General features: G+C 28.6%; 1 protein-coding gene across 5 annotated transcripts in view; it reads left to right on the plus strand.

Annotated features, from left to right (window-relative positions):
- LOC142334108 (ras-related protein M-Ras-like) overlaps positions 1-23,463 on the plus strand; it is a 30,184-nt gene extending 6,721 nt beyond the window's left edge. For 4 of the 5 annotated variants that reach the window (XM_075381812.1, XM_075381815.1, XM_075381816.1 and 1 more), the window contains exons 2-6: positions 1,397-1,653; positions 5,275-5,428; positions 6,978-7,140; positions 10,107-10,318; positions 15,961-23,463. In XM_075381812.1, coding sequence (XP_075237927.1) covers positions 1,464-1,653; positions 5,275-5,428; positions 6,978-7,140; positions 10,107-10,196 — 597 coding nt within the window. In that variant the 5' untranslated portion in view covers positions 1,397-1,463 and the 3' untranslated portion in view covers positions 10,197-10,318; positions 15,961-23,463. The remainder of the gene's footprint in view (positions 1-1,396; positions 1,654-5,274; positions 5,429-6,977; positions 7,141-10,106; positions 10,319-15,960) is intronic. The other variant, XM_075381817.1, reaches the window with a different exon arrangement.
- Positions 23,464-25,671: the final 2,208 nt, after the last annotated feature.

Below are 25,671 nucleotides of genomic sequence, written 5' to 3' on the forward strand. Positions count from 1 at the left end.
TCTTTTATACTATCGATAAACCGAAGATGACACTCAACAAGAAATCAATGGCATTGACCACAGTGTTTTGCATCCGGTTTCTCACATATGATTGCTTGAGCACAAAAGTGCCATTGTTGCATACGGCATTCACTTCAAACATATTTTGTAAAAACATAGTAAATATACTTGAATAAACTTTTTCTAATGTAAATGCAGAATTTAATTTAATTTATGTTTTCATTTTATTCATAAAGTGTTCATAAAGGGTCTGTAGTTGGTTTTAAGTTGCTCATAATAATATTAAGATATTATTTTTTAACGCAAAAGTATCTAAAAATATATTGTATTTACAAATATAAATGTAAAACACACATGATTGAACCAGTTAATTTTAAATATAATCAATTATTGAAATTGGCAAACCTGTTTCTATAATTAGCTTACTTTAAAGAGACATTTAATCCAGTTGATCTTGACAACCATCAGTTTTTACACTTAATGCACTTCCTGATTTTATATTATTGTATAACTGATGATGAAATCGTGGATATGTAAAGCTTTTTATGTAAATTGGTAAATTTATATTAAGCTTGCTGTTTTGGTGCTACATAGATTTGTTTTTTTTCTTTTTAGTAATAAATTCTTTTAAGAATCATACTCCTCTGTACTACATACAAATATATTTGATTAGAGCAGTGAAAGTATAGAATAAATAAATACAGTAGGATTACTTATCTTATCCACTGTATATGCAGGAGCACTTTTGCGATTACCCGCATCATCAGCTGAATTACATATTCATCTCAAATTGCATTGCAAACTTCATAAATTAATAACTTGTCGTGCATTAATTTATTAATTTATTTTATTTAGAATTTAAAATCTTTAACCTTTTATTTGAAGAATTTAAACTTTTATTCAGTTGAATTAAAAATTAAATTGTAAAAATTTTTACATATGTAAAAATATGACATCAAGGCATAAAATCAAATTAAAATTAAAATCAGAAATTAAAAATTAAAATAAAAACAAATAAAAATAATTCTAAGTAAAGCAATTATGCATGTTGTGTCCATTTAACTAAACTTGGAGTAAGATTTTAATTTGAATTTTGATTTTAATTTTAATTTGATTTTATGCGTTCACATCATATTTTTACATATGAAAAATTTTTACAATTTAATTTGTAATGTTAATTTTAATTTTAATTCATTTTTCATATTTTTAAATTCTGTTTTAATTTTTAATTCAGCTGAATAAAAGTTTAAATTGAAATCTACCTCCACCTTCTGGCATGACGAAAGGGATTTTTTTATTTTCAAATGAAACTTTTCCTAACTTTAGTCTTCATCAAGTAATATTTTGTTTATTACAGACAAAATTAAGTTACAATAAATTTTTGTACTTTTTTCAGTGTATTTACAGCTTTTCTGCTGCGTGTATTCATAGTAATCATCACAATAGGTAAGCGACGTGGAACGATGTCTCGTGGCGCTCCAAACGACAATCTGCCTACTTATAAGCTGGTTGTCGTTGGAGATGGAGGTGTCGGCAAAAGTTGTATAACGATTCAATTTTTTCAAAAATTATTTATTACCGATTATGATCCTACCATAGAAGACAGTTATTTACAACATACTGAGGTCGATGGAGAATGGTGTGTTTTAGATGGTGAGTTAAAAAAAAATTTTTTTTAATCTTGGATTTAATAATTAAAACCCGCTAGTCATCTAGTGGTAAAATCATAGTCATAAATCGGCTGTTTAAAAGCGGATTTCTGAAGTCGAAGGTTCTGAGGTTCATATCCTAGTAAAGGTATGTTACTTTTATATGGATTCAAGTGCTAGTCAGTGGATACCGGTATACTTTGGTGGTTGGGGTTAAATTAATTAGACACCTCAGGAACGGTCAGTTTCAGTCTGAACAAGCAAGACTACACCTAATTTCTATGTCATTCATATTACTCTCATCTCTTTGGATTATGGAGTCGCTTACTGTTCACAAGTTGAACAGATCACTGTGTTCACATTAGGAATAAATAAAATAAAATAAAAATAAATAAATAAAATTGATTAATCTTGGATGATATCCGTGATGGTTAGCGATAAAGACTGTATAACAGTTTTTAAAAACCGAATCAAATTTGTATTTATTTTTTTTTAGTTTTATTTCTAGCATAGCTGTGCTATCTATGGTACTCATAAGAACAATTGAAAGTACTCTTGACATAATGCCTGCTGAAACCTAGTTTTATTTTGTTTTAAATTAAAATAGTTATTAATTTTGTGTAAAAACATAATTATTTCATTATATGTTTTTGAAAAATCTCGGTTGATATAGTTACAGCAAAGGAAACAATTAAAAGATCACCTTGTTCTTGATTTTTGCTTTTCTCCACCTTTTTAGCTCCCCAAGTCAAAAATATAAAAGATTGATGCGTACCAAATCGGTTAAGCATATTAACTTTATATAGTGTTCTGTCATTTGAGGGGGTATAAAATCAAAGACAATTTGATTTAATTAAAATTCTATTGTGTTTATATATTTTTTTCAGCATGTGTTCTGTGTATGTTTCCTTCAACTGAAAAGTTTGTAGGCAACCTGACTCGATCAATCACTCTTGAAATTGGCAGAGTCATTCTCAACATTATGAGTATCCCGCATCGGGCTTACAAAGGAAACCAGGAGTGAAGCGGTTTCCCGTTGCCTTTCTTACCAAGCCAAACATCATTGCATATCAGCATGCCAACTCCATCAAAATACAATAAAATATACAACCTAAAAGTGACATCCTTTTTCTGTTCATCATAGGGAGTGGTTGTGGAATGAACATCAGTACTATTGGGAAAAGAAATTCAGACAGGTGCCTTTTATAACCTAGGTGCTTTGCTTGCGTTGCAGCCGTAAAAAGATAAGATAGATAATGTAAAGTAATAAATTAATTTATCGCTTTTATAGAGATAAATGACCGATCATTAGAAATAGGAGTTAAATCTATAATCTCCTGGCTGTTTTAATTCAAAATCTATAAGAGGTTTGAAACAAATCATAGTATTAGGTACCTGGTCTTTTTTATCTCTTCAATTTGAATTGTTCTCTTTGAGTCCAAAAATGAAAAGAAAAAAACAGGAAAATAATTCTGTTTGTACAGGGTGTGTATGTATGCATTTGTGTAGTCATGTACTTTGCTCATTTTTTTGGAAGAAGTGAACATAGACATAAAATTTTACACAGTTATTCATATATAATAGAAAAATTGTGGGTCTATGGCTTGCCATAAAAATGTTACATGGTTTATGTTTTTACAGTGCATTGGTTTGTTTGCTGTATGTGTTTACTTTTTTGAATTAAGCGCTTCATGTGTTAAAAATGTGTTAAAAATCACACTCAAAAAACAGCTAAATGTCACAGGTTAAAAGCAGTTTATTGCCAATTAATTAACAAATTATAATATTTAATTTAATTTCTAAGCGTAGATTATTTTTATTTATATTTTATATTTGGATTTTATTTATTTATCAATTCATAATAATTTATTATTTTATTTATACTATTTGAATTAAAATTTATTACGTAATTATTATATATAATTTATTATTAAATTTAAATCTGATATTAACTATTCTTATTAATATTGAAATAAGTTATTTATATAATTATTATTTAAACTTATTAATTATTAATTAATATTTAACAGTAAAAAAAAAAAATTGTTTATTTAACAAATTATTTAAAAGTATGTTACAATGGACTGTGGGAAAGAAAGACTAAGAGAGCATTGGGAGCGGGAGAGAGTCAGCTGCCTGCACCAATAACAGCCAAAACAAAATTGTGAGCACATACAGCAAACAAACTGACACACCATGCGTTCTTATTAGAGAGATGGAACATTGTTGTTAGGATTGATATTGTTTTTGGGTTACTTTCTCTGTATAGGTAGTACATTTTGGTAAACCTCATCGGGGAGTTTTTCAAGACTTTCTAGTAATGTAAAAAAGTTTTAATCCTCTCTACATAAAAAAAAAGCAAAAAATCAGGAAGCGGTAGGTTTTTTTATGGTAGTACATTTTTAAAGAGGGTTTTAGAAGTAATACAGGTCTTATCTGTGGTTCCAGGAAATGTGATCTTCTAGGACTCTTGACTATTGTCATTATGCAGGTATAATTTGATTTCATAGATGAGAGATTCTGGTATATTTGTTTTTGAAGTAGAAGGTGGTTATCAGAATTTAGAAATAATAATTGACAATTTTTCAGACGTACAAGACCTTTTTGGATTTTTATTTTTCTCAAATTATTATCTTCATTACTTTCTACTGAACTATCCTAAAGGTTTTAAAATTGATGCGGGTTAATGAGGCACAAGAAATTACAATTACGTCTTATAACTTCTAACGTTTCATTTTATTGACTGAACCTTTTTTTAAAAATATGTTTTCTAAATGAATCATTATCAAGATAGAATAATTTTCAAACTTTTATTACACAGTCGTTAGGTAAATTTAGAATTTTTTATCATTTTTCTTTTTAATGAAATAGTTCAAAATATTATTTATCATTTGAGGTGTTTATAAACTGTTTTAAATATTTTATGATGTATTAAGTGAGAGTATACTATACTGATTTGAATTTCTAATTATTTTACAGTTTATCAAATTATTATTGGACTTTTTTAAAATATTTTTTCATTCACTATCATTATTGATATAAAGGATAAATTTTAAGCAGCTGATGCAAGTACCAAAAATGTTTGTCATTTACTATTAATTTCAGTGTATATACTACATCATCCTACACCTGTTATATGTTTCATATATTCCCGATCTTTAATATCTTTTATAAAATTATAAGCAATGTTATTTTGTACTTGAAATGCTGATAGAAGAGAAAAAATGATTAAAATTAAAAATTTTACATCGACTGTATGTAGTAGTAGTAGTTTATTTATCTGTTCTCATAGTGATAACAGCATTATGTTTAAGTCATTTTATGATAGATATATTTTGTAGCTTATGAAAAATGCTGCACCTGACCTGGATTAAAACAGAACATTCTGGATGAAAATTGGATATGGTACCACTCTGCCGTAGAATAGTTTATTCAAGCATTACCAACAGACTGATGCCTGATAATAACTTATTACCGTGTGAATGATAGTGAATTTTGTAGAGTGTAAAAAAAGTCATGCCTGTCCAGAACTTGAACCTGAAACCTCCAGATGAGATAGAGGTACTACTACTGTACTGCAAGGATCAGCAATGATATTAATAATAATAAAAAATTTATATTGCAGTACTGGATACAGCCGGTCAAGAAGAGTACAGTGCCATGAGAGAACAGTACATGAGAAATGGTGATGGATATATGTTGGTATATTCAGTTACAGATAAACAAAGCTTTGAAAACATGACTCATTTTCATACACAGATATTGCAGGTTAAAGACAGGTGAGTCATTGTCTATCAAATGATAATAATCTTAGATCATTGTAATTCTCTTTTAGTCGTTAACCTCCGGTATTATGGTCCCCTATCACCAAGGGGTGAAAAGAAAAGGTCTTTTATATATCCTTACTTTCATTACCACAAGTACTCTGTGTCATTTGCTGCTTCGATCATGTACTTCTCTCTTCTTCTTCATCATCCTGAGTATCTTCTGAAATCTTTTCAACTGGCTCAGTATCCCGACAAATTCTGCAGATCTTCTGCCTGTCAAATTTGTCCTGTTTTTGTTCTAACTTGTTATAAAGTTACCCATTCGACCACAGTTCTTACATCTCTGTTTGTTCTTGATCACGGTATAGATTCTTATAAATATTTTTACCATCTTATTCATTATTAGCCTTGGTCATCATCTATAATTTTCATGTTTACATGAAAATTATAGTTCATACAGTTAAGCATTTTTGTTTTTATTATCGTTATTATTAAGTAATATATATTTTGAGTGACAGAACCTAGGATTTGCATTCCTTTCAACATTCTGTGGTCAGTGATGCGGTTGCTACATAGATCACAGGATACTTGCTTTACTTAATTGCACCATACTACCCACAATTTTTGCAAGAATGAGATACAAATTTAGATCAGATTACACTAAGCTATAGAATTTTTTTATATAAGCGATATATTTAATTTACCGGAGATTACTTAGTGTAATTCAACTTAAAAATTTCATATTATAGGATTAATTATCAAAAGGTTACAAAATATTTATCGATTATTTAATTTTTGAGAAAATTTCTGATTGGAATTTACTGCATCATTACTACTTTTACTACTACATTAGTAATTAGTACATTGTAATGTTGTAAATTGAAGTAGTACAGTAAAAAAGAAAATACAGCATATTCATTTAGTAATAATAATAATGAAAGTAATTTAAAGATATAAATATTGTTTAAATACTTAACAAATGTGATACTACTTATTTTTATAAATCTACAAAATAACCCCTAGTGTTTTTGTTATACCAGATATATGCACCTATTTTAGTTTTACTCATTTTTTTTTCAAGAAGCTTGAATATAATCTTGAATATTTGCATTGAAAGCTAAGTATTATTTGCAAAAATTACAACATATTTTATAAATTTAAAAACCGATTAATTAAAATGTTCAAATATGTGTTGGGTGGCCTAAAAATTAGATTATAAATTTGAAGTTATAGACTTTTTTTTTATAAAGATTTATAAGTTTTGGATGGATCATGGAAGATCACAGATATTGGGAATGAAGAGATGTGGAATAGAGAATTAGCCCGTGGATCCAGCTGTTTGGAACTGTTTAAAGCAGCAGAATAAATTTCTAATTTCTATGCATGTTAACCTATGTTAATTATCGCCTTTAGGATAAAAGAGGTTAAATTACTGGTGTAGTTGCATGATTTTTGTTTGGATTCTTATCTTCACTTCTCTGAAATTTTAAGGGTTAAGTCGGATGTCTGTTGTAAATTTTATTATGTTTTTACAAAATGATTTTTTGTTTTCTTTTAATAGGGATACGTTTCCAATGTTATTAGTAGCAAATAAAGTAGACCTTGTCCATGCAAGAAAGGTATCAGAAGAAGCCGGTAGGGAATTAGCTAATAAATTAGGCATTACTTATATCGAGACAAGCGCTAAAGATCCACCTTTAAATGTTGATGCAGCCTTCCATGAGGTAAATATTATATTAATCAATTTATTGAAGGATTCAGATAAAATGAGAGTTACTCCACTCGACCGAGCAAAAAATGCGGTCATATCTAAATTCAGAGGTACTGTTAAGTTCTACAATTACAACACTGGTCTGTAACTTGAAACTGCTGATTTATTACTAGAAAAAAGTCATGGTGAAATAAAATCATATAATTTCAACCGGTAAAATTTGCTATCCTAGAAATTACGGTATTGAATTTACAAAAGATAATTTTTAAAATGCTAACTTTTTTTTAACGTCTGTACAGTGATTTTTCTTGCTGAAGGAAGACAGTGCATACAAAATCTGTCAAAGATTATTTGATGGCAGGTGTGAAAAAACTTATCTAAGGCTTTTGATTCTATTCTCCTTCAATGTAATTCATTCATTTGTGACTTCACACAATTAATCTGGCCCTCCTATCGTCGCTGGAAATATAACTTTGTAATTTTCCTTTGGGTCAGCTACCACTCATTATGATTTCCTGGCTGTTAAATAGAGATATTTTCAGCAGTATCTTCAACTTGGAAAACCAGAAATGAAAAAGAGGTATATTTGGTGAAAAAGGAAGCGATAAATTGACCTGAGGAGATTGTGCTCAATCAAGCAAATGATAAAGGAACGTTTGAATTTATCGTTGCTAGCACAATTCCCAGGTTATCTCTTGTGCCGAACCACATCATTAAAGCGATGAAGAATCTCCATATAGTATTAATTGTTGATGGTTTGGCCTTTTGGTGGATATTTGTTATGAGTGACTCTGCACTAGTCTGAAAAAACTTTTCCGCTACTTTTTGTTCCTCACTTGTGTTGCTTTCTTTAGCGTGGGGGATGATGTGACTTCCACTATAATGACTAAGCTTGGGATTCTGAGTTGTACCTATATAACAAGATTTATCATGCTCTTAAGGAAGTTAAGACATACAACATGATCATGTTCATGTTCTGTCTGATGTCAGAACATATCTTTCTGTTCAAACAACAGCACTTTTGGCATAATTTTGTGGCTACTATGTACCTGCCTAAATTGTCTGTTAAAATCATGTGTATGGAACCGTTGCTAATTCCAATGTCATTTATGATTTCTTGGACGGTCAGCCAATGATTTTTTATTATTATTAAACTACACATGTTTGTCGGTGAATTTTGGGTTGGCGACTTAGTACAGCAGTCGCCCTGCTGAATTTCAGCCGTTTGAGAATTATATTCTCAGATCAAATCAAATTATATTACTCTTTAATTTGTGAACTCCCTGTAACTTCATTCTTGAAAGCCTGTGTAATCTTATGAATATTTTTGGCAGAAATTAATGTAGTAACATTCAGTGTGTTCCATCATTCAGAAAACAGAAATGCATCAAATACTTTAACACTAATATACATGATCGGTCCTTCTATGAGGTTACAAAAATACCTGCATGTACTATTACTGCACTCTATCAAGTTTTACCCCTCATTTTCAGATACATTTTGAGAAAAAATATACCTTTCAAATTAGCCTTGTGTAATGTGTTGTTTCATAGGAAGAGAATGTGTTAATTTATTACTTTCTATTGCCGATCATTAATTTTTCCTATGACTGTGATGTTTGTTAAAAACATTTTTCATAAAGCGTGGCACTACACAGTTGTTGCTTTCTTTGAGAATAATGATGTTTGCTGTACGACTAATCCCTGTGATGATCAGAGTAAAGGTGACATTTAAACAACTAGTGTACCACCTGGACTTCAAAGCACATGGCATTCTGATTTGCCGTACCATATTTGGTACAGTGATTAATCCTGGTATAAGAAGGTAATTCATTGTACTTGAGAATTTAACTTTTGCCTCGTGTCAGGCCGCCTATAATCATTAAGTTATGGTGTCCCAAAGTGTATAGTTATCTTGTAATACTTTGTGAGCAGTCTAAAAGCAAATCGCTACAGATTAAATACACTTGTGACATGTCACATTTTATGAACGATATGAAAAAATGAAAACTTAAATAAATTCTGTATTTATATTAGCTTAAGTTTATATACTTACTGTATTTTTACAAAATATGTTCAAAGTGAGCAATCATAGCGATGCAATTCTATACTCGAATGATCATATTTAGAGACACCTGATGTAAAACATTGTTAGTGCTGTCAATTTCTTGCTGAATTTTTGCCTTCAGTTCATCAATTGTGTCTGGATTTGATTCATAAGCTCTATCCTTCAAATAGTCCCAAAAGAAAATTGCAAGTAGATAAATCTGGAGGTCTGACTTCTCAAAGGAGATCCTTAACGTTCATGACTTTAATGTTTGCTTTACCTTTTTTGAATGTTGTAAACTGCTCAAAAAATGCACATAACATTGTTGCATTTTCATAAGCCTTCATACTTCATGAAAGGAGAAGTGTATGAAGAATTATGTTATGAGTGAATATAAACCATCTTGTTTTCTATTAGAGAAAAATACAATCTTATTACATTGTTCCACAGGGAAAACTTCTGTGGATTCCCGTTCTTTATTCCACATTTACGTGAAAAACTGTTCTCTTTCATGACAGTCGGCAGAAGTCCCCATTTCTTTTGATAGAAACTCTTTTTTCACAGCTTTTTACTTCCAGTTGTTAATTAAAATCATCCACGTCCCATAGAGGTCTTTTTAAAACATTTCAGTGAAAAAGTACTAAAAACTTTGCAAAAATTCTTAAATGACTGATAAAATTATTTTTTTAAAAACTACTTCTCTAGAGTGATAGGTTTGCTTGCAGTGAAATCTGTTCTGATACTTATTTGGGTCTCGCTTACTGATCAGTGTCAGACGCTTTATTGGATACTTTTATTTTGCTTTTTCAATTGCTGGGTACTCTTATGGTTGTATCTGAATCCATTTACATTATTGAAAATAATGATATGTAAATAGTTTATTGATGTAACAGTTTTTTTTTATTAAAAACTTATTTTATTTCATTTTTGCAGGTAGTAAGAATAATAAGAAATCATCCGCCCGCAGACTTAGAAAAAAATAAGAAGAAACGGAGACGATTCAGAAGATGCGTTATTTTATAAGTTACATAGCATTATCGTAACATTATTCATAACATTTATAAACATATATAATGAATGTATGTTTTCTTTAAAAATGTGGCTCTGAATAACATATGTGCTGCCGTGTAACTTGTTATCCAGCTGTAAGTATTATATACCCAAACCTATTGTTATTTAATATGTATAAAATTACATTAGTTTGACTCTCAGTAAAATCTCATATCAAATCAAAGATTTTATTCATATAACTAGACTGTGAAGTTACTAAACACAGTTATACGTGCTGTTAAAATTATTTTTTTTTAAATTTGTTTTTTATGTAAGAAACTAATGTAAGACTTTATGATTGATCATATTACTTTGGGAAAGCCATATACAACACTTCTGTTGCTGTCTTTCGCATATGGGAATGTTATGTGTGATTCACATATACAAAGTTTTAAATCGCTCAGTGCTTGGACTGCTAGTTTAGATCACTACACTACTAAATTTGTATCGATTATTTATTCATTAAATTTTTTCAGAAAGGAATAAGATTTTTGTATTATGTCCGCATAATTGTGTATATGTGATTCAGTATTAGATAATTTTGTTGAAAGAATTTTGTCACTTTGACAAAAGTCACAATATATACAGTCTGTTAACTCTGTTATTTTTAATAATATAGCCTTTTTTCCTAAGTAAGCGATTACTTGGTTTCTTACAAAAATCAATCATTCATTTTGAAATTCTTTTAATAAAAGTTTTCAAAGCGTCGTATACTTTGAGGACCATTTGGCAAATATTTTTATTTGAAAATAATAATGCAAAGACCACTTGCTAAATCATAAGTTGCTAATTTTGATTTTATATTTCAGTTTTCTAACATAATTTATTAAGGTATGTTATTTTGTGGTTGAATAAAGTTCTTTAAACGATGAAAAAGTTTATATTTGTTTTCATTAGTGTTAATAAATATTATTGTATAACTATTAGCTGTAAATATGTGGTCACCAAAAGTACTAAAATCTAAGTTTGTTTACATCTGTTGTTTGTGTTCATTGATAAATTATATTAGATTTTATTAGTGTTATTTTTATAATTTTACTTTCCCAGTTGCGGGGACATTGATGACATCTTGAAAATAGGTTTTGCCATTTTTAAATAGCGGTCATAAAAATTGAGCTTTAGTATGATGAAAGTAGTTATAAAGATTCTTTCAAGTCAGTCAGATTTAGAGGTTAAAGTGATGTTTAGAAGGGGCATTTGGAAAGTTCTCTGCCTGACAGAAAAAACAAGATTTGCTTTTGCAAGAAAAACATTTTGTGGTTCAATTCATTTAGACTATGACTTCCTAATCTTTTAATATCTTTCATATAATGGGATTTATCCAATTCTGCAAAATAACAGTTATCTCAGCTTTGCCATCTTAATTTGAAATAAATTTTTGCCCGGTAAGCATTTCTTCAAGTTTGGAAAGAGGAAATAATCACTGGGAGCCAAAAGCAGTGAATACAGTACATATGGAAGCACTTCAAAGTGTTGATAATGGAATTTTGCAGCAACAATCTGAGACGTTTGTGCAGGTGCAATATCATATTGAAATAGTACTTTATGAACATATGGACATTAAGCATGAATAGCACTCTTCAGTCGATCTAGTAGTGAAGCGTAAATACTCCGCGGTAATGCTTCTCTGCCTTTTTTGAGGTAATCTATAAGCTCTGCACCATGAGAATCTGAAAAAATTAGTAGCCTTGACTTTTCCTGCAGACAGAACCACATTTTCTTTCCTCAACACACTTCCACCTGCTTCCATTCACTATATAGTCTCCGGTTTGTGATGAAACCATGTTTCACATACTATCATAAAACATTGAAAACACTTGGTGAAATTGCGTTTAAATAAGTGTGAACACCCTCAAGAAGTAAGTGTTCAGTCCAATGCATTTCGGTTAACTGTTATCAAACCCATTGAGTGGAAAGCTTTTTTTTTATACTTGAACAATGTGAAAAATGTAGCGGACACTGTGTATAGAGATGTTTGTGATTTCAGCAAGTTTGTGTACCTTCAGTCGGTGAATATCTAATAATTTGGCATTGTGAATTTTTGATGATTTTTTTTGGTCATAGAATTTTTGGAGTCCTGAGCGTTCATCATTTTAATTGAATATATATTACTGAATACGGTTGAATATAAATTCAGCAGCACACTTTTTTTGCTGCTTTTGTTTTTGACAGTCAGAAACTACGAGAAAGAATTTTTTAAAGTGAAATTGAAATTAAAATCTTTTTGTATGTCAGATGGAGTTAAACCTTTTTAAACAAAGTATAACAGTTCAAATGTTAACTTTATCCATTCTTCAGAAAATATCAAAACTTGTTCACTTTACTACTCGACAACCACAAACAAGTAATTGAACATATGCATTTGAAACTTCACCATCTAAAGGATCATACTTGACAAATATAATAGTCATTTGGTTATACTTGTGCCATTTTTCTGAAGAACTTTCTGAACACCTCTCATAAAACATATCATTTCATTACAGAAAGAAGTTTATTATTCTGTTGGTTTACATCATCTATTCTGGTGTTTTTTTTGGCTGTGATACAGTATAAAACATCTGAGTTAGTAGACGTTCCCGTCACAGGTTGCTTTCTCTAAGAAAGCAATTCATTAATGGCCGGTCACTTTGGGAATCAGAGTGAACATGTCGTTTTTTGAATCTATATCTCTTTTATTTCATTTGGCTTGGTGTACTGATATACTTCCTACCTTATATTTGACTAAGTGAAGTTGAAAACCATGTCGCTCATCGCTTTCTCTAGTAAGCCTGGTATAGGATGCTTATTATTAGAGTTAGCTATTTAATTTGTAAGAGCGACTTGTCTCATATCGTGTTCCCTGCAACCCTTGCAATTATGGCGCTTGACATGTTTATAAAAATTTTAATAAAATATCTATGTGTTAATATTAATTGTACAAAGAGGTTGGCTAAGGTATATATTTTCCTATTAAATATTTATAAACAAACTGTCTTTTTTTTTAACATAGCCCTTACTTATAATATGATGAAAACATTTGAATATTTAGAAAAAAATATTGAAACTGTAATCATAATAAGTGTTTTTGAACAATATTAAATAAATTTCTACTTTGATATCAACTGTCATAATTTGAGGTTCAAAGTTGTTAAAAAAATTAAACGCTTTTTTCTTTAATTAAAGATTTCTTTTTTAACACATGGGGTCATTTAAATGCAATGGGGGTCACTGGTGATCGAATCTGTTATTGCATTAGGTCATGCTGGGGGGGGTCACTCACCAGCAAAATAGTTCTAACTTCAAGTTACTATACTACGATGCTGGGCAGGTGCACTATATATTTTACTATTTGCGGTGACCAGCATGACCTATCTGTTTAATACTACAACTTGGTTTTCAAAACTTTTCTGTATTACTATTGAGAGGTCCATAATTTGGGAGGTAAAAACAAAGTAGAATGATACTTAATAGAACATAAAAATACCTTTCATTTTTTAACTCTGTACACAAATTTTGTTTTGAAAATGAAATACATAAAATGAAATGCTTTCTAAATAATATATAAAAAAAAATATTTGAAGAAATGTTTTTTTACGTATAACAAATAATGTAATGTAAGAGTCAAAAGTCAAGTTAGAAAAAATTTATTGTACAAGAAGATCGATCAGTAATGATGATGTTCTTTATTGAAACACTGCAAATAATAATAAGGCTGGAGGGACATTCTGTGTAAAATGTTTGGAATTTTATACTTTTATTTTTAGCACATATCCTATCATGTTTCATCACATTTGTCGTGTAGCAACCTTGGCATCACTTTCGTGTCTTCCTAACTGCACCTTCTTTGCATTTTAGTTCATGTTTAAATCATCTAGGTCTTATAGTCAAAACACTTCTATGGTGATTAATTACATCACAGAGGTAATGAATTATTGCTTTCCTGAACTGAACTGTATGCAATTTCATTCTTGTCATTAGACTGTGAAGAATCATTGCATTTATGATCTCAATGTTTAATAGCAGTTCAATGCCTAATTTTGATCTGACAAATCTATAGCGGATTTTGTTTGGTTGTAATCTCGTACAATTTTCAGTTTGTATATTTCTTGTCCTCTTTTGTTTGTAGTCTCCACAAATTTTGTAGAATGTTTTGTCAATAATAACAAAATGTCTTGTTAGTCCTTCCACTTCATAACTTTTGTGCCGTTTTCGTTTTCTTTAGCCTTGTATTCGGCAGTTTTTAATTTTCCTTGTGTTACTGCTTCCAGTAAATGTTTCCTATTTTTTCCTAAGTGTGCCATCAAAGTGTGTTTCATTTTTCACTAATTTTTCTGTTAAGTCGACACTCGTGTACCATTTGTCGGTATACAACGTACGGGTCTTATTCGTTAAAGATTGACATATATTGAGGACAACATTTGTTGGTGTATTGTACATATTATCAAAGTTTTTACCCACATATATTTGAGGTGTACAGGAACAACCTGGAATACTGCATCTTTATGGCATACATGTGCCTTTTTTGTTTGTTATACTACTTAAATATTGTTCTGCCACGAAACGGCACCATGTTCTCATCAACACATATTGATTCATACAGAGTATAATGCTTTTCAAAATTTTTTTTAGTCTATTTACTAAATTTTTAATCTTGCACAGTTAATAACTTTTATCGGAAAATGAAGCATTCGTAAGAGCATTTCATATCTATTTTGACTAATTTTGCTTTTAACCAATTGCTGTCCTAACATTGGGTCATTCGACTAGTAATCACTCAGTCTAGGTAGTTTTATTAATCTTGTGCATAAAATAATCCCAAAAAAGGTTTTTATTGCTTTTTTTATCACTGGTTTTTACTGATGTAGTTGAGAACATATATTCAGCACCGCTGTATGAAGTGTTTGTCGGGCATACAGATTTGTGTGGAAAACAACATTGTCAAAAATTTCATCTTGTCGCAAGTAGTGAATAAAAATTTTCAGGTTTTGAATTACACGTAGAATATCTTAAATTTAATTAAAGGCTTCATACCTGGTATTTTAGTATATGGAATTATAATCTGTCTGTAATCCTTAGGTGTTGACCATTGTGATGATGGTAATAAAGTTTCACCAGACGTGGCTGCTTTTGATGAAATTTCATCCTCACTTTCACTACTGGATAAAATACGGTGGCATTTTCTGTTTCTTACAACAGGTAGCACCAGTGAATCATCACTATCACATGATAATCACTGTTTATTACTGATCCAGTTGATATATGCAATTCAACTTCATCTAATACTTTTACTAGGTTGTTTTAAAGTTGTCATAGTCATCAAACTCCATTTTTATAAAAAACTTTAAAAAATATATTATGAGAGTAATAAAGAACACCATGAATCTTGACGTATAATGCACACAAACAGCAGGACTCGGAATGGCTTTACATCAGTACAGCAGTTGTTCAGCCTTGAGTGCACAATTTGTCTGTCTATATGACCAGGACGGTGCACTGTAGTAAAATCATTCACTTCGCACCATGGTGGACACCAATGACCAATAAGTGTTTTTTTTTTTTTTTTGTCGTATTAAGTATACTGACACAAAACTCAAATTTATTCTATCAAAATATTTTTTCATGTACTCTGAATCGTAAATGGCCCATTAAGCAAAAATAAAAAAAAAACAGCATCATTGTCAATAAAAGTGTTAACTTCCTTAAAATAGACTCATTTCTGATATTTAAATAGTGATGATATTTATTATTTTAATTACAGGTTGTGTGTTACTAATATAACAAGATGTGTTGAAATTACGTAACTGTTGTAACGAACAAACTTCTGTTCACCAGATAATGAACATTTTAATATATTTGTATCTAGTACGGATGCGTTGTTTAGATACAGTGCAGCATAGTAGAGCATATAGTGATGTAAGCTAATAGTAAAGGAGAATTCATTCATAAGTTTTTTAACCGAATCGATGTTTATAAGGTAATATGACATTTATTTATCTAATACCCGGTTATGTAGCACACAATACAGATACATTGTGTCAACAGTACTCTGCAGAGATGCCAACACCTGTATGCAGTCAGGTATTTAAATACAAAAAATTAAAAAAGTAATAATAATATGAAAAATAAAAGATACAAGAAAATACAAAAAGAAAAAGTACAAAAATTTAAAACTGAAACTTAAAAACAAAAATAATGATTTCATCCTATTCACATGAGTATTCATCATTGTGAAATAGCCTTAATTCAAATTCATTCGTCTTTATGCTTTTCTAATATTTTTTTTGTAAACTTTTGATACTAGATTTTTATCCATTTATGTATAAAAATGGTGTGCGGATGTACTTTTGATTTTATTTTATATTTTCTAAATTTGTATATTTTAGGGCCTAAACAATTAAAAAACATTATATATATATATCAGTTATTAAAAATGTTTTTTCTTTATAAAATGATAAAACTTCAGGAAAAGTCAATTTTATCCCTTAAGTATTCTTATTGCTACAATCTGTTGATAGTTTTTTTAAGAATTTTAAAATTCAAATTTGAATATTAGTAAAACTTCTTTTGATAGCCATATTTAACACAGAATCTTTGATCTTGAAGTATTAAGCAAGTGTCATGACATTTTAGGTTCTTGCTTACCGATCTGCTGACCTGTACTTTATCTGTGATATATAGCTTGTGCTGAAAGAATGCAGAAAATTCTAATGAATCTTCACCGTGCAGTTCATGCTTAGCTTTATGTAAATATTCAATGACTAAGATTGAATTAGATTTTATGAGAAGTAGGAATGCCTACTGAATGTACTCGATTTGTTCTTTACCTATGGACAACCGTATTGGAAACAAGAGTTTTCCCGCATTGAGTTTTTCTTGCTCAGTACATGAAAAACTCTTGTAAAGGACACTTTTTCCTGATGATTACTAGAATATGCTGTTTTGGTACCACCGATGAAACCGTGTCAGCAAGACGATTGTAATTCATGTTTTATTTGTCTTAGAAGGATCAAAGGGTAAGGAAAGAGAGGATAGAAGATGGAATCGTTCAATATGAAAATTGTTTCTAATTTGATATATTCTTTTTTTAATGTTTTTATTAAAATTCAACCTTACTGAATAAATAAAAAAAACCGTTCCATAATTTGGAAAAAAGAAACTTTCTTTTGAAATTTCAAACATTTTTTTAATAAAAATATTTGAAATATTTACTTTAAATTCACTCCCTACTTTTAAATTATAAAAGAAAAAAGTTTCGCTAAGTAGGATGGAGGTCCTGTTCCTTGCTCAAAACAAAATAGAAGACTTTAAAAAAATTATAGTTAATATATAAAAAAATCGCTTACCAACAAATGAGTTTGACGCACTCAAGCGCTTTTGGAATTAATTTCCATCCTCAGGAATTCACATTGTTCATCATATTTGTAACATATGTAACATTTGTAACAATAATTAAAATTTCACATGTTAATTATATGAAAGTTGTGATATTTGCATAATTATAACAGTTGGTCGTTGTATATTTTGAAGACCATGTCAATGTGGTGGTCTCATCTGTATGATTGTCAATAAATTCACTATTAAAGTTTCATTGAAGCGAGTAATTAAATCTTTTGTCCTCTACAAAAAATAAAATACAAATTGAAGTAGAATATTAAAATGATAATGACAAAAAAATTGAGTTAATTAGCTTTTTGATAATACAAAGATAATATGAAAATAAAATGCCTGTTTAGCTATTTGCTGACCAAACTTTAGTTTTATAAATGATATACAGACTGCTTACTGTGAGGAAAAATCCTATGTCTTGTCTCTAAAAATTATTAAGCTTTATACAGTTTTCTGGAAAAATTTATATCTATTCGATCAGATGAATTCACATCGACTAATTTAAGGAAGTTGATGTGACTGCTACTAATGTAATGGATTGAAAGAACTATTATGCTCATTCTGTTTTAAAAACCTTTTAGGAAATAAAGGGTATAAATAAAACGGGTACGTTCAACGAATTATGTTTTTCAAATAATGTTAAATAATGTAGGGCATCTTCCAAAGAAGATTTGTCAAGAATACAAACAATGTTTTTACGTGTGGTACCCGATCGAACAGCTTACATACTTGGAACATATCTGAACATGTCATTCAGGAATATGTAGAACCTGGAAAAAATTTCTGAAATATGCGGGGAGAGCAGTATTATTAGTATTAAAGAATTATCTGGAATGAATTGCTATGTGGAATGAATGAATCTGTATATGAATTTCTAGCATAGTAAACCGTTCTGAAAATCATGTTGACCTGGTAATCGGCACATTTACTCAGACTGTAAGAGTCCTTATAAATATTGTCAAAAATAGCACTATCAGAAAGAGTGGGTTACAAGCAAAAATTTGCTTAAATCATATTTTCAAGATGTAAAAAGAGATTTATTCATTCAAATATTGAAAAAAAATACAAGTGATCTTGGCTCTGAAAATTAAATAGAAGTAATGTAAATTTAGATTAGGATAGGTTAGTGTCGGTTTGTGTCTCATTTTACAACGTAATTCAAGGAAATTTATTGGAGGAAACGCTTTTCTGTATATAATGTAAGTGAAGTCACAAGTTTTATAAATAGAGTTTTAGGGTTATCTAATAGAAACAAAATCTAAATTTTACCAATGACATGCTGAAATAAAATTTGTAAATTTAATAAATTCCATCTATGGAGAACCTTGTATCTATTTCTTGTAAATCACAATATGGTGGTTGCAATTCAAATATTACTAAATAAAATTCTAATTACTATTTGCTGATTGTTTAATGACTACTGCCCACCCAATAATACTATTATCTGGGTAAATTCATACCTAACATTTTTATGAGTGTAATTTATAAATGCAATGCTAAAAATATTATTCAGGTGGGATCTGCAGTTTCTGACTTTTAAGAGAACTTCAGTGCTTACATATCGACATTCTTATTTGTATGTAAAGATGATACATTTTTACAGCTTTGTTTTAAAAAGTTTTCTGAGGGAATCAGTTATATATGTATTCTGCCGTGTGCAGAACTATAGAGGTTTATTAAACATAACTGCAGTTCTTTTAATAGAGAGTATTTCCTCTCTGTCATTGTCATATGGTACTCACTTTTATACAAATCGTAAATAATGTGCTCAGTAGATGTTTTATTTATATTGTAATAAAAATTAATCTCATATGAATGTGCCAAATTAGATTTTATTACAGCTTCTAATAATATATTTTATGTAATTTTTTTATATTAATAATTTTATATGTTATATTTTCACATTATTGTCAAATGAAAAGAAATTTTTCCAATTCTACTTTATTTTTATCGTAAACATTGTCTGATTGTTATTGTGATTTGCTTTATATGTTCAAACTTGTAAAATTGTTTGTTTTTTAATGTGTTACATTATAGATTTAAATACAGCATTTAGATAACATCTGAAAAATGTTATTGTTAAGTAGCGGGGAATCCACCACTGCTTCTTATAACAATATAATTGTTGGTTTTAGCATTTTGAAAACAATTATGTCGCTGCAGCTATGATTTTATGTTAAAAATGGTATTTCTGAGCTTGTTTAGATCCAATATATAAGGTTTTATTAATAATTTTACATTATTTTGGATGCTGATTGTATTAGTTTCTGGTCTGTTGTAATTTTATTGTTTTAATCGAAATTTGCGATACAAAACATTAATTGAAATTTTCAGTCATCCATCTAATGAAATTTCTATAAATGCTTCAAAACTGTCATCAGATTAAAAAAAATAATTGTATAAGAATACAAAACAATTCTTATAAAAAAAATTTTTCTTAAAATTTTATTTATAACTATGAAAGTCAGCGATTAATTAGTTTTCACTGAAGTTCGTTACCCTTACTGTAGTTTTGTTCTTTTAACATTTAAGATGTTTATTTTAATCCATTATAAAAAAGCCTTTTGGTCCTTTTTTAAAACAAATCCATGAACTCTTGTGCGACAACAGTATGACACAAATAACACATTAATCTGCAGCTATCTTTGTTGGACTCTCATCAAGCCTTACGCTGCTTGCTAAGTTTTGAACATGCTGCTGCAAATTTGCAGTCGTAGAGTGTAATGCTCTAACCCACTGACAGTACCGAGCCTGTGAATGCAGCATCATAATCATCATCATCATTTATATTGATAAGCAACAGTATTTTTCTGCTGTGCACACATCTGCACGAGACAAGATTCTGGGCAAATGAGCCTGAACCAATTCTAATTGAATTCTGTGACCTCATCCATACCGTTAAAGTTTTAATGCGCTAAAGATTATTTCAGCGATCAAGATAATTGAAAATTTGATGGACCTGAGTCACGGCTCAGTAAATGAGGTGGAAAATCATTTGAATAGCAGTACGAAGATGTGGTAAATAAAAGTGAATCTCAGCTTCACTTTTTTCTGTAAAGAATTGTTGAGTAGTAATGCATATCGATATCTTAATAAACATTAAGCAATAACAATAACATTTTTTGAATATTAGAAAATAGTAGCTGCGATTCGTATGCTGAAGAATTTATTTTTATTTTAATTGTACAATGAGAGCCGATATGTTGACAGTTTCTAGTGCATAATCACTTTCTCTTAATCAGGTGAAGTGCTGGGTTGAGATTTCATTGCAGATTATAGTAAACAAATTTCTTCTCTCAGAGCAGTGAATAAGTTGAATCGCCCTCTAAATGTTTTTTTCTTGTTGTCTGATATATGAGGGTTCCTTAATACTCCCGACATTAATTTCTAAATTCTGTGATGGTTGTGTGAAGGTTTGGTTTGAATGATCTCATAAATTTTTTATTTACTACAAATAACAGATTTAACCTGCACTCTTCTTACACAAACTGATGTTACCGAATTATCTATTGTTTGTTGTTTGTGATTAATATTTATTACTGAACTGCTTGAACTCTATAAAAAATTTTGGAATGTATAACCCACCTTATTCAAGATAAATTTTTATCTTGTTTTTGTGCAATTCCTAGTCAACATTTGTTTTGAATTTATGAATCACAGATATACCGTGAAAATGTTCACGTCAGTGTGGTTTACTAGTTTAAATGTGTCAAAACACATTGCATCAACCACTGTGTACAGTTCTGCAGGTTGGGGAAAAAACATAATTCTTTTTTATATTTCTACTTCTACCGTGTCTGGCTCTTAATCTTCATTTTATTGCTGTGGGTTTTAGGTCGCTTTTTAAATGATAAAAATAAATTGTCTATTTAATTTCTCAATGTAAAATTATGTTCAGGTTTTAAGATTTAACAAGAAGTCTGTATAAATTTAATTATTTTCTTTTTTTTCAAAACAATACATTCATAGCAGGCATTAATCAAACTCTATTTTCAGTTTAGATCTCTGCTTGAAATGAATTGGAATTGTAATCATGTAAGTACTCAACGCTATTGATACATCATTTTCTCTTTGCTGTACTCCAAAAATATTATTTTGAAGCGTATTACATTCATAAGGTGTTCTCTAAAATTTGTTTTCGTAATAACAGTTTAACTTTATATTGCATTTTTCAGATCACCAAATTCTACAGTTAAAATACTATTCTGTAATTTTGTTTGTCAGTGTAAATTATAATAACATTACTTATATAAATTAATATTTATCCAGATCTTTTATCTCTGCTTTTTATTTATGTATTTGTGGTATTTTTCACAAGATTGAATATTTATCTTTTATTTTAGTTGCACCTGAAAATCTACTTTAAGAAACAATAACATACTATGAGAAAATTTGTGTACTAGGGGACCCATTTCACTGATAAAAAGTTTTTATAAATATGGATCCAAAAATACTTTGTTTTCCAATTTACGGCTGCTAAAAACTGCGATCCAAATTTAAGGTAAGGCGATTTCACTAATTTAAGTGCCATTTATCCTGAAGAATTTTAAAATGAGTTATGCAGTTGTATGTTAAATATTATTTGTATAGACTCGTGATTAAATCTGCTGAGAATTTATTTTTGAGTAAATATAATTGAAAGTAAATGAAAGTTAAAAAATTTCATTAGATAAATTTCTATCTGAACCGGGATATAAGATTTCAATTTAACTGAACTGAACAGTTTGAAAAGTTCCAATTAATTGACTTTCAAAATATCCCTAGGGATATAAACAACATTTAAAAAAAAAGTAGTTAAGAGATCAGTTCCTTCCTTCAGTTTTCCTTTGAATTCCTAAGAACTACTGTGATTAAAATCAATAGCTTGTACAGATTGGTTTTAATGCTTTCAGTAATTTATAAATCACACATTTTTTACTTGAGTATCCAGTGGACATTTCTATTAGCTTTTCACACAAAAATGCGTTTCAAAGTATATGCTTAATCACCTGGCAGTTTTAAACCTTTTTTTATAATAAACTTAATTCTTGTACCGTAAAGTTAACATAAGTAATATCGCTATCTCTATATGTTAGTGGATTATTAATCAATATAAAGGTAATAAAATATTACATTTACGATTAAATTATGGCTTTATTAAGGCGTAAATTTGATTTCTGATTAAATGTGTTTTTATTTCTGACTAGATGTTTATTTCTGATCCGGCCAACTCTATTGAGTTATCAGATCTTTAATCTGTTTAAAACAAACTACAGTAAGATTTTTAATTTTACATTTAATTTAAGGGTCGTGCTTCAACAATTTAATTTAGAAATGTTTCTAGTAGGACCTATTTTTAAGATTCTTCCAGTCAAATTACACTTAAAAAGTAGTGTATTTTTCATTACCAGAGATTTAGTGCAGTCTTACAAATATGTTAATATTTGAAGCGTAAATGTAAAGAAATTTTTTTGATAGTTGTAAAACTGGAAAATAAAGTGTTGCGGTTTTAAGTGAGCTTTTTTTATTTTGATTGTGTAATTTATCAATAAATAAATTCATTTCTTCATGGAACACTCGGTACGATCACAGTTAGTTTTTTTTATTATACCCCCATGAGTAACATGATAGAGTAAAGCGGGAGAACAAAATTTATAAAAAAATAATACTAATAAATTTTTCTTCTATGTGAAAAAAATCTGTTACGCTTAATAAAGCACAAAACTGTTATTTATTGATGCATTTATTATTATTATGTATTACAGAAAAAGTAAATTACTTGCTGTGCAATATTTATTTAATTTTAGAAATACTTGTTTGTTATATTCATATTTTTAATATGTTTTATGTATTGAAATATATTTGTAATTTAATAAAAATCAGAAAATAAAATGACTGTTTGATTTTAATTTATTTTGTGAATTTTTATAGATTGCTTTCAGTATTTTGCAATGAAATGGTAGCAATTATCTAGCACTTATTACTTTTCAGTTACCGTTTCAAACTTTTAAATTATGATTTTCATGAATTCTGTTCATAAGGAGTTAAGTAAATATTCTTTTAAAAAAGTAAACTTTTTTAATTTCTTTAAATTTAGAATTTTTGAAATTTTTTTTCGTCAAATTTAGTAGTAAGTTGAATTTTATCTTTTACCATAGTGCTGACTTTTAAAGTTGAAATTTAATTTCAATAAAAATTTTAAAAAGTTAAAAAATAAACTATATTTTTTGCTTTTTGGTGTGTTTTATGTTTGTCAGTTTTTAGAAAAATATTTTTATTTTTTCTAACTGTTCTAAAACATTTGTTTGATTGAAAATAATGAATTAACTAAGACGGGATTAATTTTATGATTTTATCACCGGATAAATTTTTATTTTAATGTCCTGTCATTTTGAATAAATTCTGTCATTTTCATGTAGATTAATTATACCATAAGTTTTTATAAAACTTTTTTTTATTAAAAAAAAAAGATTTTTATTTTTTTAATTATTTTATTATTACACGAGTAACTTTGTAGCCATATAAAATGAAATAGTTGTTTGTAAGAAATGTAAACATATGAAACCTGTTTCATATGTTTACATATGTAAAAATATGATTTCTTTGGGTATCAGAATTTGAATAATTTTTTATTCATATAAATATATTTATTTATTAGACTCCTTATACAAGACTATTGTAGCAATCATTTCTCAATATGTTTTCAGTGCAAGAGTATCGTATCTATAGTTATTTAAATTCATTAAGAAATGCAGGCATGCTGTTATGCTTCTATATAAACTATGCAAAATTAAAGTTATGATAAAAACTTAAATCCTTGTTGTATCAAAATTCAGTTGTTTAGTCTTGCAATAGAGGTGCTATATATATATATATATATAATTTTTTTTTAAATCAATTCTTTTAATAACCATACTCCTCTGTACCCAATACAAATTAATTTATATTTAATAGAACATCCCTAAGTACAGAATTATTGAAATAGGATGACTTACCTCATTTCATTACACAAAAAGAAGCGCTTTCGTAAACTTGATTCACATCATCAGCTGCATGTATTTATATATATATTACAGAAAAACATCATAAACTTGCAATCCATGATAACATATCACTTTTTCACTTATAATTTTATGTTAAAAATATTTTTAAAACAATTAAATTTAACTCTTCATACTTTAAAATCTTATATAAAATTTTTTTTAAATTTTTATTTAAATTAAAAATTCTTTAAAACTATAATCAAAATGAGGTAAAAACATAAAATATAAAATATTTTTTTAAATGATAAAGATTAATCGGTTAAAATCAATTAAGTTAAAATTAAAATGTAAAAATATAATTAAAACAAACATAAAAATTACAACTTAAAAAAAAAACAAAAACATAAGCAAAGAAAATCGTGTGTCAGCCATTTCACTGAATTTACTCTCAGTAGAGTAAAATTTAATTTTTATGTTTGTTTTAATTATATTTTTACATTTTAATTTTAACTTAATTGATTTTAACCGATTAATCTTTGTAAATAAACAATCTTTATAAACATTTTTTTATATTTTATGTTTGTGTCTAGATTTGATTATAATTTTAAAGAATTTTTAATTTAAATAAAAGTTTAAACAATTTTTTATATAAGATTTAAAGTATGAAGAGTTAAATTTAATTGTTTTAAAAATATTTTTAACATAAAATTATAAGTGAATTAGTGATGTGTTATCATGGATTGCAAATTTATGATGTTTTTGTAATTTATATATATAAATGTATGCAGCTGATTATACGAATCAAGTTCATGGAAGCGCTTCTGTTTGGTGTAATAAAATAAGGTAAGACATCCTATTTCCATGCACACATACACATACATACAGTAAGGTGTTAATAAATTAACACATATGCATATTAAAATATGATGATCCTTGAATAACTTTTGCACATTTAAACACAGAAAAATAAAGTTAGCAAAACCTGCTACCTACAAACAATCTATTTTTTGCCATGAGATCACCACACCTCAAGCAACCCTCTAATGGGGGAACAACTCAACAATCTTAAATGGCAAGCTTACACTCCAATTAATGTCGGTTATTGAAAAACAGTTTCGAGG

The sequence above is a fragment of the Lycorma delicatula genome, chromosome 13, assembly GCF_047948215.1.
Source record: "Lycorma delicatula isolate Av1 chromosome 13, ASM4794821v1, whole genome shotgun sequence".
Taxonomy (NCBI): Eukaryota; Metazoa; Arthropoda; class Insecta; order Hemiptera; family Fulgoridae; genus Lycorma; species Lycorma delicatula.